Below are 19,343 nucleotides of genomic sequence, written 5' to 3'. Positions count from 1 at the left end.
GGCAGCCACACCAGCTGCCTTCTGCAGGACAGTCAGAAAATGTCTGCCGTTTGTTGGAGCTGTTTTCAACAAAGGTCGGTCTCTCTTTCTGTTTCCCTCTCTCACCACCAGGGGAGCCACTTCATAATAAGAGTCCCCCATTACCTAACCAACCTGCGCAGGTTCTGATCCAACATGTGCAAAATTACACATAGGGAGGCGATCGTAATGCAGGATGTACCAGTGGCGACTCTAATGAGTCCATCTGTCATTCAACAAAAAGAGGTCTCTGTTGTGGCATCAATGTTCCTCTGCATCTAGTCACAGTTATGAGCACTCTCAAAGCACCGTTTCTTTCCAAAATGGGCCAAAGAGACTAATCTTACCTTTAGGTCAGATCATTTATCTCTGGTTCCCATTAGTTGTCTGTGCTGATTCAAAAGCATAACTGCCACTTCAAACCTTATTGCATGTGCTGTTTCTCAGACTAAATCGTGAGAAGAGTAGAAGAAAAAACACTGGCGCATAACCTGTAAAAGCCACTTAATAAATATATTCAAAGCTGTATTATTCACATTTCAGGACACAACAACCAAAGCATCAGCAAAATAATTCAAAGCTGGCAGACAAAGTTATCACATACAGTTAGTGTGTGTTTCCTGTCTTTACAGTGAATAATAAAGTAGGCAACTAGCAAACAATCACCAGTGCCTACATCAAAGATAAATCGCATAGGCACAGAAACGCAGAACTCTGACAACTAGGCAAAGGTAGAGTGAACATCAGTGTCAGAACAGTGACTCACTTTTTCCACTTCCTAAAATAGTGACCAGACAACGACAACCGTACACCTCTGCTATTGAGATATGTTACACAAAATTCTGAATATACTATGGTACAAGCGATAGCAATCTCAGGAATGGAATCTACAGGCGGTGAGCAGACGAGGGGAGAACACAGACTATCCTTCAAGCCTGCAAAGCAATGCAATAGTAACTGGAAGAGCTACTCTTTAATAAATAAAAAAAAAAGAAAAGTAAAAGAAAAAGATAAGACACAAACTCTCATCAAGTTTTAGAATGTACATCATTTTAAAATGACTGGAACATGAGTGGAACCAGAGGGCTGACTTAAGATCACTGTCTTCCAGCAAGTGGCAGCACCTCCATGCTGTAGTAGGGCTATGTGGGCTAACACAGATGTTTGCTCTCCCCTGCTGCAACCTTATCCATTGGCATTCCTCAGCATGAGAGCCTTTTTCAACCCTGGCCTTAACCACACATACACACATTGTTCTCTTCAAATGATCATCATAATAATCCAAGTTCCCTACACGTATCTGTACCGACTCTCTCAGCTCAGTTTCAAGTGGAATGCCCTAACACACTGTGAATACAATGGACCCATCAATAACTTCAAGTCAACTAATTTTACCTTGGGCTAAAGAGCATCCTATTCAGCAAAGTATCTTCACATAAAGATGTACTGGGATACATCAAAAGTCTTGATATCTTCAATGTGAGAATTGTGTGCATGTTGTTATGTTCTCTTTCTCAATGTCTCCCCCTACAGGTGACAGAGAGAGCCTACCCAGTAAAGAAAGAGAGAGAGGGAAGGGCCTTCCACTCCTAACCGCCATTTCGTAACCAGATTGTTTACTGACACAGCAGGACAGGCAGTGAATATTTCTATGTGTTGGGAGGATTCTGGAAGGATCTATGTGGGGAAGAAAAGCCAACATATAACAATTCTGATTAACATATCAAAACATTCTCCCATTGCAGGAGGGGGGGGACATGAGTAATAAGGAAAAAATTAATTGATAATTGTCTAGAAAAACTAGCCTAATTAAGACAGTCATCTATAATAGTTGTTTTTATCAAATTTCAAAAGACTTAACATGTCTGACTAATATTTGAATGTTGAAGCAGCTTACTGTTTCAGAAGCTGGAGTATCACAGGCCATTCTACACACAAAAGTATTTGCAAGTGCCCATGGTTTACTTTATTTTTTCCATTTTCACAAAACCTCCATTCCTTTCATAGCATCATACAACAAAGACAAACTCAAGCTGAGCATTTCCAAGTCAATGAATTCTTACAATGTGTCAGTTATACTGACGATTGTCCTGTGCATACACTTCAAAAAATACTCTCTAGTCAACCTCGTTATACCAAAAGCTAGTTGTGGACAAGCTTAAAAATGAGCAGATCATCAGCATGGCAGTCACACACGAACAACGTGCAATGGCAGAGCTAGCCACACACAAAGGACATAATGTTAGGTCGAGATGTTTACTGCAGTATGACAAAATTATCTAAAGAAGCATGCCAAATATAATAAAAGCATGAAGAAACCATGTATTTAATGACTGATCTATTCTTATTTATTAAACTAATTCAAAAAAGAGAAAAGGAACTAATTAAAACTCACTACAGAAATTTTCTGCAAAGACCACTGAGACACAAAAAATAGCAAGAAGAATTGCTGAAAGTAAGGCCAGTTTTGTAAAACATGCCTTACAAAAACATGAACAATAACGTATTCTGTAAAACAGTTAAAATAATCAGATTGAACAAAAGAGCTTCTCAGAGACTCAAAACAACATCCACTGAGATCCATGTCTCTGCACTGTAGGTGTCGCATTCTTTCTCTCATCTGCTTGGCTCCTTCAACGAGAAAACTGAACAGGATAATGAAACTAGTACTGGAACATGTTACTTGGTGAGGCAAAGACTCTCTTGTTTACTGTACCTCAAAGACAAGAGAAAACTCTTGAGCTCATACAGAAATGATTTTGTTTTCAGCACAGGAGTGTTATCCAGAGTAGTCTTGACAGTCAACAGGCCTAAACCTACAAGGATCCATAGTCTTCCTGTGCATTAGAGGGTGTTTTGTCATTTATCTATCCTCTTCGTAAAGATTCATAAGGCAGTCCCAATCCACCGATATAGCCATAAGAGGAGAATAACATGCAAGGAAGCAAAGATAGTCTATTATAAAACTTCAAATAATCAGTCTTTGTTCAGCATGAAAGCTTAACGAATGAGACCAGTTCTCTTTTTTACATCTCTTTTTCCAGAGCATATGTTATTCAAATTAATCATTAAACCAATAAAAATCCTCTAGGTTCTCCTTCTGCAAATTACCAACTCTACAGCAGTTAGGCCATGCTGCTCAAATTCACCTCTGTGGAAACAAGCAAAGGCCAAAAGACTTTGGCAATGGTTTCTAACTCTGACCATAGAGCTTGAACACAGGCTTCAGTCCATACCACTGCATGACTGAATCTGAAGGCTAAAGGCCACCACTCAGTCACAAGAGAACTCTCCGTTTGAACATGAGAAGAGCTGCCAAATCTCAATGGATCGAAACTGAATGAAGGTATGAAAGACAGATAAGGGAATAAGTAACACAGCAAGGGAATAAGCTTCAAATGATGAATATTTACAGCCATCATGGAAAGATGTCTTGGCCAACATTTCCCTGCTAAAGGTGCCCTTCCAGCAGCATCATACCTGCTTTCTCCTGGTGGCCTCCATTGAGGGAGAGTGAGAGAGCTTCGAACAGATTGTTCTTCTTTTCCTCCTCCTCCTGCATGCAGACATTCACACGGCTTGCATGTCACGTGACCTAGCAGCTCCCTCTGTTGGTCGGCCTTGCTAAAGCTCAAACAGAGCATGCTCAGTCAGTTCTAATTTCCAATGTTTTCTTCTTCTTAAAGAAGGGCACCAATGCAAGAAAGCCACCATTTCATTGTTGGCAAATGAAGAAATAATAGGCAACGTATGAGGTAGTCAAAAAAGAAACATCATATCTAAGCAGCCAGAGGGCCTGTTAGCGAAAACAGCAAGCAAGGACCAAGAGCGTGAGCTATCCTTAATCTCCACTCATCTACATCAGAGGTCTTTATCTCTACTGAGACAGAGAAGAGCAGGCCCGTCACAAGGCCAAGACAAACTATTCCCCAACAAAATGGTACAATGTTTACAGTAATGAATCAAAGGAGCAACAGAAACCACCAACAAGCCCAAGACAACAGCAGACATTTGTATCTTTAGGCAAATAGAAAAATCAGCAGATGCAGAGCATGCAAAAGGTTCTAATGTATGGACTGCGACAAATGGTATTAAACTAAATGTGTCATATAACAACTAGCTGATCAATATTTAACCAGTAATAACTCAGGTCATTGCAACTTTGTTTGAAAGGGAAATTATTTTTGACACGTTTTGGCAGAACAAATTCTACTACAATTGTTAACAGATTAATAAAGTATATACATTATAATGAACTTCCTTTTTAAAGATCACAACAGGTTTGGTGTGATTACCAAATTAAGTATCACAAATAAAACCAACCAATGTGAACACAGTGAAAACACATTCATACTGTCGTGTGAATTTTGTGTGTCACATTCACACAAAATAATTTCTCAACACATCTTTAACAATACAGGTCAAAGATGGCTTCATCAAAAAGTTGCACCATGATTTATTCAAATCAAACCTGCAAAGCTCTGTTAGACAAATAAGCTAAGCAATGAAGCATGCTCTGAGAGTTCCTGTTGGCCATTTTTAATTCTGTTCAGACCTGTAGGCCAAGCAGTCAAGAGAATGGGTCCTTATGAGGCTCAGCTTACCTCATTTAGAACTCCTAATCAAATCATGATTCTCCAAAAAGAAAAACAGATTTTTCATTTTTTTTTTCCTTTTGGCAGCAAATCCATCTGGCTTTACAGGAGGAGAAGAGAAGGATAAGGGGATAAAACAAGAAACACTGCATTAGGAGGGCAAGAGCAGGGAACACTGACAAAAAGAGAGGAAAGAAAGCATGGTTTACAACAGGTATGCTCTAGCAATGTGCTCCTCTACATCATGACACACTAGAACCATGTCCCTAACAGGAACCAGTAAAGTTTTACAAGGAATACATTAAACATTTGAGAAAATGAAACTAGACCAGGCTTGCATACAAAATAATTCCAAATAAATAATGATCCAAGGGATCATTGATATTGATTAGAGAAATGCAGAAAGTATGAACTTAGAGAAAAAACGTTTTTCAGTCTTGATTAAAACAGGGTACTATTGTCAGAACGAAGGTAGTAGCAAACTGTACCATTTTCAAGACACATTCTCTGCTATGTAAGCTTTTAGATACTACTTGGCAAAAATATCATTTATTTTCAGCAACAGGCACTGTATTCTGAGCCACAAGCCTGCATTTCTGTCCATAACTAGATTAGCTGCCTGTAGAACAAAAGAAAAATATTCAGTGAGATACAAGAGAAAACATGCAGCTATTCCTGGTAAAAATTTAAGGGGCCTTTCATTGATAAACAAATGAGATGACCTTCTAAAAATTCTAAAAACGTCATGGTACATCAAAACCAAACGAAACTCATCTATTAAAAATAATGTCCCAGACTCAGGGAAACCACAAGGCCAGGTTTAAAAAAATATCTTCAAGAGCTACAGAGCTTTGGCCCAACGAATATCAGAAAGGCCTTCTCATCAGCTTCTGTACCACAAGTGGACAAGCAGCTGAATCCATATACAAAATCAGCTGACAGATCAATCCAATTGCAATGTTAGTGAAAATGCCAACCTATGACATACCTAGCTTATTATTACAGAAACAAAATAATCAGCCTCTGAAACACCAGGCATCTACCAGGCTATGCCTTTCCCAGATAAAAGGCAGAAATGGAGAAGCAAAATATCCTGCCTTGTTTGAGGTTGTGCCTTCCAGCAACATGGCAGTACCTGGCTTAAACTGTGGGTCTCCATTGATGGGGGAGGAGGAAGAGGGTGAGAGTAAAGCTCCACTAACTACCGTCTAGCTTTCCACACAAGCACCGTGCCTCCTCCGGGTCACATGATCAACTCTGTAGAAAGCATTGACATGGCGCTCTCTGGGCATGCTCAGTTGGAACTCTGCCGTTCTTCACGAAGAAAGAAGAGCAGGAAAAAACAACACTGCAGCCATTTCATGGAACAGTGTGTGGATCCAGTAGAACAACAGCTACAAAGGAGATTTACATCTCAGGATTTGTTCATGTTGAAAAATAATACATAATTTCTGGAGGTATATTTAATTTTTAAATGTAAACATGTCCATCTTGGATTATTTGTGATTTAACTTAGAGTGGTGCAAAAATCTCAGGGCTGATTTCTAACCACTTTCCTAAGCTTTAAAATTTGTCTTAATTTAAAGCACTCTTTATTTACAACACATTATATCAACATCATAACAACACATTAAAAAAACTGAACTTGGACACATTAACCATTATTTACCTGACAAATCTACAAACCAACATGAATTCTATAACCATTTTTAAATATGTGGGATGTGGCGGATTTGCACATGGATTTGTTTTCTACATTATTGCTTGGTTCAGGACTTTAGTTGCTCAACAGTTTTGGTCTCAGTTGTCTGATTCTGTCATGAAGTGTTGTAGGAGACAGATATAGACTGCAGATAGTCCAGCCAAGCGAAGACACATTGCCTGCAAAGTCATTCTGTTGAGGCCTGTGAAAAATGAATTCTGGCACTGTCTTGCTAAAATTAACATGGACTTCCATGGAACACACCTTGATGACTACATTATAAAAAAAAAAAAAAAAAAAAAAAAAAAACACACCTCCAAATGAATGGTAACGTCTCACACATGCTATTTACCTATACGATGTGCACCCCCACACCATTACAGCATGTTTCTCAGATCACATTCTCGATAATCCCACTCCTTTTCGGCCCAAATACTCAATATACGTTTTCCCAAAAACAATCAGACAAGTAAACAAATCTGACCACAACATAACTTTCCACTGACTTTCTGACCGTCTGAGATAAACTTGGTCCCAGACTATTCAGAAATGCATCTACACAGACTTAATGCATGGTTTTCTGCTTGTGTAATAAAGTTGCACTTCTTGATGCAGCCATAAATTGTCTTAGATGACAACAGTTTTTCAAAATACTCCCAGCCTATGTGGCTGTTTTTAATCACAGTAGCATTATGGTTTCTCGCGCAAGCTATCTAAGAGCTCAAACGTCACGCTTGTGATTAAGGTTTCTCCAGATCTCACTCTATACAAGGCAGATTAGAATACAGATTGTAGCAATTTGTGTTTTAATTGTTTTGTCCTTGTGTTTATTAATTACTTGTACCACAGACACCAGAAATAACTAAATAATTTGAATACAAAAAAAATTGTTAGCTTGACTTGTCCCTGTCAGTAAAAATGCATTTAAATTGCTTGATTGTGATGATCACACTGCTGTATGCCATCGAATTTATTTTTAGATGAGGTGTGTTTAGAGGAGAAAAAAAAATAAAAATCAGATACTATAATCTCACTGTCAGTGACATTCTCTTAAGCCAGTTTAGTTTTTTATAATTTTTCACTGTAGCCACTTGTCTACACAGTTCTTCCTAATGAAGGAAGTAGTAACCGCTGTACTACTAGCTAGAGTCTAGTGGGGTGAAAAACTAGAAAACTGGAAAATGCTGTTCTCTCATTTGTTTGCGTTCAGATGTTCTGCATCTTTTAAGGTGGAGCAGTACGTGTGAGAAGAAAAATGTCTGTTGTTTGAATGTCTGTATGTTTTAATTCACTGTTGGAACTACTGTGGCACGGTGGCGCAGCAGATAGTTTCGCTGTCACACAGCTCCAGGGACCTGGAGGTTGTGGGTTCCATTCTCTGTCTGTGAGGAGTTAGTGTGTTCTCTCCGTGTGGGTTTCCTCCAGGTGCTCCGGTTTCCTCCCACGGTCCAAATCACACGTTGGTAGGTGGATTGGCGACTCAAAAGTGTCTGTAGGTGTGAGTGTGTGAGTGAATTTGAGTGTGTGTGTGTCTGTGTTGCACTGTGAAGGACTGGCGCCCCCTCCAGGGTGTATTCCCGCTTTGCGCCCAATGATTCCAGGTAGGTGCTGGACCCACCGGGACCCTGAACTGGATAAGCGCTTACAGATAATGAATGAATGAATGTTTGAACTACCACAGAAATTCTTTACTTAAATTGTTTAGTTCTGTAGAACTTTCAGTCCATGTTTACTTCCATGTAGTTTCACAAATTTAGAGTTAGTTTCATCTACAGCAAAAATAAGCCAATATTACCCCCCTATGGAGTAGGAATCAAGCAACATCCTCATCTCGGTTCATCTGTCATAAGCGACGTTGATCCGTTCCTGCGTCGTAAACTGATTTTCGGTGTCAGTCGGAACATACGTAAATAGTGTACGTAAATAACATACTGTAAGCACTTATCCTATCCTAACACCTATCCTCCTTGGTCCAGAGCCGCGTAACCATGTATTTTTCCGGCGCTCACACCAAACACGAATTTCGCGTTATGACGTTTACGACGCAAAACCACTTAAGTCGAAACAAGGCTTTATACAATAAATGGGAGTGTCGTAACCACAAAACATCGTAACTCGGGACTGACGTAACCCAAGGACCTCCTGTATGTATATGTGTGTATATATTATATACACACACACACACGTTCTTCAGCAAAAAAAAACAAAAAAAAAAAAACAAGTACTGCTGCAGTTACTATTAACTGATGAGCCTGAAGTTATCTTATTTGCAAGTCTTATTTGCTCTAAATTAAACTTGTACGTTGGCTCTGCATGTTCCATTTACCATTTAGAGTCTTTACACAGCATATTATTTACACATTTGTTTTCTGTGTTAAAAGCAAGGCTTAAATTATTGTTACTTATCCAGATTTCCCATTCCACCTTAAAAGCTTGCATGTTTTTTCTTTTCCATTCAATGTATTTACACAGCACTTTATGTTCTGTGATATTTACCTTTATCTGCATTAAAACACAATGTTCACCATTTTAGAGTGGAATTGGAATTTCGAGTGAGATTAACTACTGCAAAGAGTGATAGCTGGACCTGTAGCCTGGTTTTTACTACTCTCATGACCAAAGGAGAATGTCTGCTTTTATTGGATATGCACCGGTGAGGAAAGCTCACTCATGTTGGTGATGCATGCTCAGTCATGCCAGTAGGGACAGCGTTCTCGTGCTGGCGAATTGTGTTCTCTCCGCCATGACTGCACTGCCTTGAAACCAGCAGAGAATGACTACACTCTGCATCCACACAGTGGGTGCCCTGACCACATTAACTAAGTAAATAAGGTCTTTTTCCATGTCTTTTTCCATGAGTAACTGTCATGATGATAATGTTCATTTTTATGGATATTATTCATTTGATGTAAATGTTATAAGCACAGATGGAGTGAATTAATTTTTCATTGCTAAGAGCAAAAACTAAACATTAAACAGGTCATAGGTGTGGGTAGAGGTGGGAGAAGGGATGAGGCTGAAGGAAAGGGTGTTACTTAATAATTAACTGTTTACACCTTTAATTAGTGAGGTACACCATATCCATAGCCACATGAAATCACTCATGCAAGGTCACATATCATAGGGCAGGTTACACACATTTGATAGCAGTGACTACCAAATTCTCAACTTTTGGCAAAAGATCACTTATCACCGCAGTAGATATACAGGATGGATGAATTAAAACATGCTTCACAACCAGCAAACATTAGGACATACCAAATATTAAATGCTCTACTTCATCATGGAGAAACCTCCCAGTAAACATTTAGCCGTTGATTCAACGTTGAAATAACGTAATGACTGCCGTCTAATCAAAGTTCTCTTAAGGTTGAAAATGAAAGTTGAAAATACATCCAAACACAGACATTAAAAAGACGACTATTAGACGTATTTTGGACGTCCACTGACGTTATTAATTGGTCCCGAAATAAATTACTTGTATAAAACGCATTTTGGACGTCCACTGACGTTATCGATTAGTCAACACTTGCTAACTAACTAATTAAGATGGATTTTGGACGTCCATTGACGTTTAAAATATGCCCTTGATGGACAGACTACTTTTAGACCTATTTTGCTTTTTAGTCACTGCAACCTACAAAAAGCCAGATATAAAAAAAAAACAGCAAAAAATATACCGTTTGTACATGGTGTGTTGCGACATGCATAATGTGTCATTCACACTGAAAAGTAGCTGGTGACGTCTCTAAACACCATCACTAACGGAAACAGCAGGGTTTGGAAACCACAGCAACGGCAGAGGTAACAGTAAGTGTTGTTCACTCATCATGTATTTGTATGCTGTTGTTTGGGTCTGAACACAGTCTAGCCTCCCATCAGTTCTAGCTCTTGGAATGGTTCAGACACTCCATGTACACCCTGGCACTTCTGGTGTAGGGGTGTGCGATATGACAATATTAGATTGTGAATGACAAATTTGTTTAAGACACACCATCACAGGGAGATCATGGGATTGTACTAATGCACATACAGTCCGCTGCAGTTCTTAAGTTGTTTACGTTCCACATATTACCCTTCAAAACAAGACCGAATTTGAGTCAATCCACTCCTTAGTAATCCTTATGTTTGTGTAAAGATGACTTGCAAAATGAAAGAAAAACAGTTAAAAATAAAGTACAACAAATATAAAAAAAAGTCTGTAGATCAATCAGAGGCGATACTCAACCAAGGAAGCGGGGAAGCAATCGAGCTTCGGCACCTAACAGACGCGCACTGCGAGAGACGACACAGGCAGTTTTATATGAAAACAGCAATGAAAATAAAGAACAATCAAAACAATAAATACGTTTTTAAAGCTTAGATCCCTTCAACTGCCTGTCATTTCCCTACTGAGACCATTTAAACACAGGAGGGGAATGAGGGAGGCAGCCTCACTCTACAGCCAATCAGGGAAAGCTCCCTCCTTTCAACACATCTGTCCTTAAAGAGTTAGAAACAAGACTAAATATCAGAATAAATCAAGGTGAGTCAGAACTGCCATTAAACTTAGATAATATTTTTTTTCTGCAGTAAAATTAATCATTTTTTTCCTTATGGAGAGGTTGGGGTCTCTGAAGATTCCAAAGGAGGATTTCCAAGAAGATTCAAAACTAAATTTAGGAAAGTGCCTAAAATGTTTTGTTGTATTGATCATATTTTGACGACTAAAGATTCATTTCTATATCTTTAATAATTCTGAAGGCTTTTCAGTAAAATTACTTTATAAAATTGCCTCTAGTTTATTCACTCCCTCAAGATTTGAGTATGTAATTGCATTCAGAAAATGGAAAAAAAAAAATACCTGGAGTGTTAAGAGGTTAAAAACCAGCATCAAAAAGAATTGTGATAAAATCGTGATCCTGCAAAAATATCATTAAATCATTAAAATCATCATAAAGTTTCAACGCTATTGAATTCATGGAAGTACTTTGTTGCTCTTATGTAAAATAAGGATGGTTCTGTATTGGCAAGAACTGAAATGTATGCATCAGTGAGGATTTTAGACCACATTTTCAATACTAATTCTTAATCTTTTATATTCAGTCAGGCACACCCTCCCATAATCTCTCTCTGAACTCTAAAGGATTCCATCCTACCTACATGCCGGTAACAATCCACCTAAGTATTTTCGAAAATATGAGACTGAACCAAAACCATTTACTTGAGATGTGCAAATTGCTAGTTTACAAAAATGCATCTAACACTGATATAAAAAGCACCTTTTGTGATGTTAATTCATGCATAGGGAGACGCTATTTGAAAAAAGATGCTCCCCCACCCCTTTCCCCCTTGTCTTTCAATATCAAAAAAAATGTCCATTTGTGCCAAAAACAAAGACCCAAAATGTAGCCCTTTCAAGTACTGAAACATGTGATGGTGGCAACAATATATATCATATATCAAGGAACATAAACAAGAGATCCACTTCCCATTTTATTGGACAAGGAACTAAATGCATCAACTTAGAATTTGTGAGAAGTGTAGTATTTCCACCACATGATTTTTTTTCTAATCAATCTCCTGCAATGACAAGCATTTTTTTGCCATTCATGATGGGTAATTCGATAAAACATGGCTTTACATAAGAAATAATCAGGTGAAATGGATAAAAAATATTTTAAAAGGTTCAAAGTTGGGTGGAAGGAAGAATCCATGTCCAAATAATAAAAAAACACAGAGGGCCAAATGATCAAAGTCTTAAGAAGATAGAGGTGGGTCAATTGTACTGAATGGTAAAAACGTTAAATTTTACTTATGATTCCTTGAAAAGTTATTTCTGACTGTTAGACCAACCTGAGGCAGCCAAACACTGTGCTGTGTACATATAAAGCCAGGACTCCTTGGTTATAAAAACAGGCCCAACCATTTTTGTGTTTAGGCATAATGCTTGTAGTAGCAGGGGATGTGAGGAGCAATCTGATTGGCTAAGGAAGATCACAATTACCCACCACAGCTTTCACTTCATGCAATTCTTTCATGTGTAACATTGTTGATTGTCTACGTATTTTGCCCTACTTTCTTGCTTTAAGCCCAACACACTCTTGCACAAGTTGGATATTCTGAGCATGCTCAGTATGGCCAGTAAGATGCACTGTGGTATGCCGCAGAAAAAAAAAATCATTCATCATGGCTGGAAAGGCGAGGATTGTCATCGTCCTGAGACTTGCATTTATGTGTGTACAACATTCACCAGTGAATCTGTGAAAAAGGATATCTAACAGAATTACAGCTATGTCAGATACAAGTCAAACAGAGCAAAAATGCCGCAAAAATGTTATACTGATAAGCATAAGATCCACACTAAACAACTGCAATTTACACAAATATTTAAGCTTGAATTCTGCTTATTCAGTGTGTAGCTGAAGATTGAAAACACAGTCTTAAATGAATGTATAATCAGAGGCAGCTGACACAAATCAGTAGAGTTATTTTCTTTAAAATTCACTTTAAGTCAATTTAGTTTGAGCATTAGTTTAGGGAAAAGCCAAATATGTCAATACGCTGGAATCTGCACATCCCTAGTCTCTTGAAGCAGGGCTGTAACAGTCCTGGAATCACATAGTTCTACACCAACATCCTTCAAGGTACCTTTAAAAATATGACATAAAATAATTCCAGTTAAATAAAAATATTGTTTTTACATTTCTGAGATCTATGGTTGCCTTGATATAAAAAGGCCAGTTGTGTAATTTGCAGAAAATAGTCACTACATTGCAGAAAAAAGGCATATATATTTCCTAAAACATTTCCGTCACAGCGGAAAAATGCTTTATGAAAATGCTACAATTAACATATACTGCACACACATAGCTGGGTAATCACCACAGAAGACTACTGGCAATTGATTGGGACACATTGGGGCAGCTGCACATGAGAGTCACCATGGCATCACGATGCACAATGCCAAGTGCTGGCTGGAGTTGTATAAAGCCCCCAAGCACTCAGCTGAGGGACATGGGTGCTGTGTTCTCTGGACTGAGGAAGCCATTGAGGTTTCCTTTCCAACTCCAAAACGTATTACCCTGCTTCACTCCATGATCATGCAGAGTCTTATGCAGCTAAATATACAAGGAAATGCTCACAGCAATATTTCAACACTTAGTGAAAACTATTTTCAGAAGAGTAGAGGCTGTTACTGTAGCTGAATTCCATTTTGATAGCGATGAGTGCAGAGGATAGGATGAACGAGCAGGTGTCCACTGGGTTTTGGACACAGAGTGTACCAGCAAGTAACGTGAACTAAATAAAAAGCACGGACATAAACTGCCCCCAACTGGTGAAACACTGTAGGTTCTCTCCGACCTCTGAAGATTATGTACATGTGGTACATTTAGAATGGGTGTACAATAGATAATAGTAGAGCTAACGTAAAATATGACTGCACCAGAGGAGAGTTCAGAGTAGAGACAGCTCTGTATAAAATCATCTACTCCAGCGAATGTTAGTGAAAGACTACATTCAAGAGTCACTCACTCGATCCACTTTTCTCACTTTATTAAGATCTGTATCCTTTATAGCCAGGTTTGAGATAAATACAGAAAGATGGACGAAAGTACACCAGATAACACTTGGCAGGTTTAATGTCATAGTTGAAATATTTTACATGTTAAAGGCTGCATTTCTACTTTAATAGTATTAAACTCTAACCTATTCTACACGTTAATGCAACCTTTAACGTGTAAAATATTTTAACGGTAACACATTAACGCAAGCCTCCATTGACAACAGCTAACGTTCTTTAGATGTGCTCCCTCACAGCTTCCCTACATGACATACATATTCGTTTTTAACTGTTCAAATCTTTTAACTCTCTCTGTTTTAACGAAGCTGAATTTGGCTTCTCTGTATCCGAACTGTCCGGTCCACCTTAAATGAGGCGCCAGAATGCAACGTTAACAGCTGCAGCATTTAAGGTGGACTATTTCAACTGCTCAGTGTACTACACCGAATCAAAATGAGTATATATCTGAAAGGGAGGCTGTAGAAAGAACAGACAAACTAAACAAAATGTGTTATTGTCCTGGCTTTAGCAACCTAGCATTTGAAGCCGGATGGTACGGGGCCCCTGAACCAGCATAAGACACGTTCTACAACATGATTTAGATCTACCCCGGGTGTCATTCAGATTCCCGGGCTGCAGGCCACCTGTATTATTTTCCTCATAACAAAAGCAGCCGCGGGTTCTCGTCAGGCGGGACGTTTGAAAACGCGCACACATACAAGACAAATAAAATCTCCGGGAGGCTCTAACCGCTGGCCTTCGGTAGGTCAAGCAGTCATGAAAACCGTTGCTGACACCCGACCCCATTTGACGGAGTCTTACAGAGAAAGAGTTTGAAGGAAAGCGTTTGTGTCTCTTACCTCAGTTTCCACTGAAGCCATGGATCCCCAGAGCTCCGCCCCTTAATGACACGTCACTTAACATCTTTTACGCAGACCTAGATTCTCGAGTTCATACCAGGAATACACCCATCAGCCAAAATATTAAAATGACCTAATTGTTTCTACACTAACTGTCTATTTTATAAACGAGTATTTAAACCAGAAAGTCAAACTCTAATTAAACTATTTTGGCGGCTCTGAAATATAAATTTCCTGTGCTTAATGGCTGTTTTGAATGAACAAAATGTGGTCTCTACATTTGAACAATGCTGTATATGTAATGAATAATACAAATGCAGGAGCCACAAGACTGCTCTGGATGAAGCGGTTAAAGAAAATGAACGGAAGATTGAGTGGGTAAAGAACTACTCGTTGTGCCAATGCCATATAGCTCCAGGATCCTGAGCTCCTGGGTTCAGTCCTTTCATCAGGTCACTGTCTGTGAATTGCAGTGTTCTCTGTGTGGGTTTCCTCTGTGTTGTCCAGCAGTGTAAAACAGCCTACAGGTGTGTGTCTGAGTGAGTGAGTATGTGATGCCCTGTGATGAACTGGCATCCCGTCCAGGGTGTGTTCCTTCTGTGCACCCAATGATTCTGGATAGGCTCTGGACCCACACCAACCTTGACACTGATGAAGCGGTTACAGAAAACTAATGATAGAACAATGTCAAATGATTTTACAAATATACAATCTGTAGAAAATTGAGAAAGAAAATGTATGCTGTCAGTTTTTATCATTCTTAACTGTGGTTGTTTGCCATATTTCATGTAGAAGGCATGTTTTCACAATTTGGAGTGAAAAGACTAAAAGCAGCTGCTTTTGCATTTCAGTACTGAATATTTGATTGCTTATTTTACTCAAATTTGATAAACTCTAATATATTCAGTTTAGTTTCTCACTGCTGAATAAATTGCAGGTGTCCAATGATTCTTTTTCAGGAGGTTGGTGGAGGGCTCTTAGTCATCACATGTCTGTTGTACTCCATCATGTCCCTTTATCCATCCATAAATCCACGCTGCCCATCGTCATTTCCTTCCCCTTTCCAAATATCTGCAATCCGTTAGCACCCCCAGCACCTCCCCCAGTCTCAGACAGGCAGCTGTGTGTGTGTGTGTGTGTGTGTGTGCGTGTGCATTTTGTGCATACACATATCTCTTCGTCCATGTCCTTGTGAGACACTGATGGATTGGGGTCCAGTTTCCATGGCAACAGGAGAGAAGCAGCAGACAGCAGCAGCTCTGGAGGTGTTGCCTGTCGGCCAGTTGCCTTGATCTTTCAGTGGCCTTCACCCACAGTGAGCTCAGCTGTAAAACACATGCTTACCTAGTCGGGAAACTGACGAAACATCCACAGACCGACAGAAATTACTCTACTGTAATCCATTGTTTGCTTCCCAATCACAAAGCACCTGTAACAAAAAGGTTGGTTCTTCGCGGTAAAAATGTTTTTTCAATAATCCGGACACCTCAGCAAACCTCCCATTTTCCATATTTTCTTTTATTTCACAAATGTTTAAATCTGATTTTTTGGCTTATAAACTGTACATTTAGCATTTTGATTGACATGTCTTATTGTATGCTCAGAAATACAGGAATAGGAATGTGCATCCATGCTTAAAAGATCTGCTGACAGAGGAGAAACTCCTTCTCAGACCGTCCTGACTAAATAGCTCCACACATTCACAGGATGCATTAAAGAGCCCATATTATGGCTAAATGTTCTATTAAAACACAAGGCGTAGTACATGGTCATTCATTATCTGTAAGCCCTTATCCAGTTCAGGGTCGCGGTGGGTCCAGAGCCTATCTGGAATCATTGGGCGCAAGGTGGGAATACACCCTGGAGGGGGCGCCAGTCCTTCACAGGGCAACACATGCACACACACACACATTCACTCACACCTACAGACACTTTTGAGTCACCAATCCACCTACCAACGTGTGTTTTTGGACTGTGGGAGGAAACCGGAGCACACACGGGGAGAACACACCAACTCCTCACAGACAGTCACCCGGAGCGGGAATCGAACCCACAACCTCCAGGCCCCTGGAGCTGTGTGACTGCAACACTACCTGCTGCACCACCGTACTGCCTATGAAAACATTGTTCAAACAATTTCAAAGCATTATATACACATGGTGCGCATATAGCTCTGGATTCAGCAAAAAGCATGTTTTGTAAGTACACCTCCACATTACACTTACAGGAGTTTTTGACATCTCTTTCCATGAACTCCCTTTTCAGAAAAGGTAAGACATGTACAAAGAAAAGATTTTCAATGATTTCACTAACCTACATTGTTGTATTTTGTAAGAATAAACAAACTAAGATATTGATTTTTGCAGCACTCTTCAAAAAGGTTAGGACAGCATCAAAATAAGTGTGAGACTATAAAAGACAAAGCAGGAACTTCTACAAAAAGCATAAATAGGTCGTTGTTTATCGCATTATGCTAAAATTTGTGAATTTGTCAGAATTTGAGAATTCCATAGTGAGACATTTCAGAGAGTCTCTGTGCATAAAGGCCAAGGGTGGAAAGCATTGCTGATTGTGTGTGAACATCAGATGATACTGTCTCAGAAACTGTCATGCTACAATGATGGACCAGAGTACTTTGGAAACTATCTTGTGGAGAAATGCAGTTCTCTGGGCCCAAAGTCATTTGAGAGACTTAAAGACAGTGGAAATGTGTTCTGTGGTCAGATGAGTCTAGGTTTGAGCTTTTTTTCCCAAACATCAGATTCTAAGTGCCAAAGATGATAACAATCCAGACAGTTACCAATGATCAGCATCTGTGACTGTTATTTTGGAGAGACATATGTTTTCATCTGCCCTGTGAAGGACTGGCGCCCCCTCCAGGGTGTATTCCCGCCTTGCGCCCGATGATTCCAGGTAGGCTCTGGACCCCCCGCGACCCTAAATTGGATAAGCGGTTACAGAAATGGATGGATGGATATGTTTTCATCAAGTTAAGACATGTTTTGCACAAGTTAAAGTTTTTAAGACAAGTTTGCACAGCGTTCCTTTGTAGACCTAGAGACAATTCCTCAATTCCCAAATGATTAAAAAAAAAGGGGATATGACCCAGTAGTAAACATGACTGTAGAGGCTTTTTCTGAGTGTGTTGCAGGCATTGATTCATTCATTATCTGTAACTGCTTCCAAGGGTCAGGGTTGTAGTGGATCCGGAACCTACCCAGAATCACTGGGTGCAAGGCATGGACACACCCTGGAGGGGGCGCCAGTCCTTCACAGGGCAACACACAGTCACAGACACTTTTGAGTCACCAATCCATCTACCAACGTGTGTTTTTGGACCGTGGAAGGAAACCCAAATGGACACAGGGAGAACACACCACACTCCTCACAGACAGTCACCCGGAGCGGGACTCAAACTCACAACCTGCAGGTCCCTGGAGCTGTGTGACTGTGACACTACCTGCTGCGCCACCGTGCCCCCCCCTCAAAACACTGAAAATCTTTGGGCAGCACGGTGGCGCAGCAGGTAGTGTCACAGTCACACAGCTCCAGGGGCCTGGAGGTTGTGGGTTCAAGTCCTGCTCCGGGTGACTCTCTGTGAGGAGTTGGTGTGTTCTCCCTGTGTCTGCGTGGGTTTCCTCCGGGTGCTCCGGTTTCCTCCCACAGTCCAAAAACACATGTTGGTAGGTGGATTGGCGACTCAAAAGTGTCTGAGTGTGTGTGTTGCCTTGTGAAGGCCTTGCACCCAATGATTCCAGGTAGGCTCTGGACCCCCCGCGACCCTAAAATTGGATAAGCGGTTACAGATAATGGATGGATGGATATCTATAAAATAAAGTTTTAGGCGAATTGACAAGTTACAGATTTCAGTATTTATTGCACTTTAAGGAAGTGTCCTAAATTTCTGTTAATGGGGTTTGTAAATCCATAGGCATTAATATGGAATTGGTCTCTCATTTGCAGCTCTAACAGCTTCCACTCTTCTATGAAGGTTTTCTACAAAATTTTGGAGTGTGTCTTTGGGAGTGTTTGCCCATTCTTCCAGAAAAGCATTGTAGTGTCAGTCAATGATGTTGAATAAAAGAGCCTGGTTCTCAATCTCCATTCTAGCTCATTCTAATGTGTTAGATGGGTTGAGGTCGGGGCTCTGTGTGGGTCAGTCATGCTCCTCCAGACCAAACTCACTGAACCATGCATTTATGGACATTGCTCTGTGCACCTGGGGCACGGTCATGCCAGAGTAGAAAAGGGCTTTGGCCAGCTCCTGAAAATCAGCCCCATAGCATGATCCCTCCTTCACCAGTCTTCACAGTTGGTTTAATGCAGTCAGGCAGGTAAAGTTCTCCTGGTCTTCTTCAAACCTAGCATCGTCCCTCAGACTGTCAGATAGATAAGTGTGATTTGTCACTCCACCGAATGTTTCCACTGCTCCAGAATCCAGCGGAGACGTGCTTTACACCACAGCATCCAATGCTTTGCATTGTGCATAGTAATGTAAGACTTGTATGCAGTGGCTCAGCCATGAACAGCTCCCAGTCCACAGTTTGTGTTCTGATGTTAATGCCAGAGGATGTTTGGAACTTGGACCACTTTAGAATGACCCATTCTTTCACAAATGTTTGTGA

The 19,343-nt window shown here is 40.0% G+C and overlaps 1 protein-coding gene across 2 annotated transcripts in view; it reads right to left on the bottom strand.

Annotated features, from left to right (window-relative positions):
- Positions 1-14,753, bottom strand: part of ehmt1b (euchromatic histone-lysine N-methyltransferase 1b) — a 43,467-nt gene extending 28,714 nt beyond the window's left edge. Inside the window, exon 1 of one of the 2 annotated variants that reach the window (XM_066645619.1) lies at positions 14,719-14,753. In XM_066645619.1, coding sequence (XP_066501716.1) covers positions 14,719-14,739 — 21 coding nt within the window. In that variant the 5' untranslated portion in view covers positions 14,740-14,753. Of the gene's footprint in view, positions 1-4,622; positions 4,635-14,718 lie in introns of those variants that run through there. The other variant, XM_066645620.1, reaches the window with a different exon arrangement.
- Positions 14,754-19,343: the final 4,590 nt, after the last annotated feature.

Source organism: Hoplias malabaricus, chromosome 15 (genome assembly GCF_029633855.1).
Source record: "Hoplias malabaricus isolate fHopMal1 chromosome 15, fHopMal1.hap1, whole genome shotgun sequence".
Classification (NCBI taxonomy): Eukaryota; Metazoa; Chordata; class Actinopteri; order Characiformes; family Erythrinidae; genus Hoplias; species Hoplias malabaricus.
This window is presented reverse-complemented; position numbering and strand designations above follow the sequence as displayed.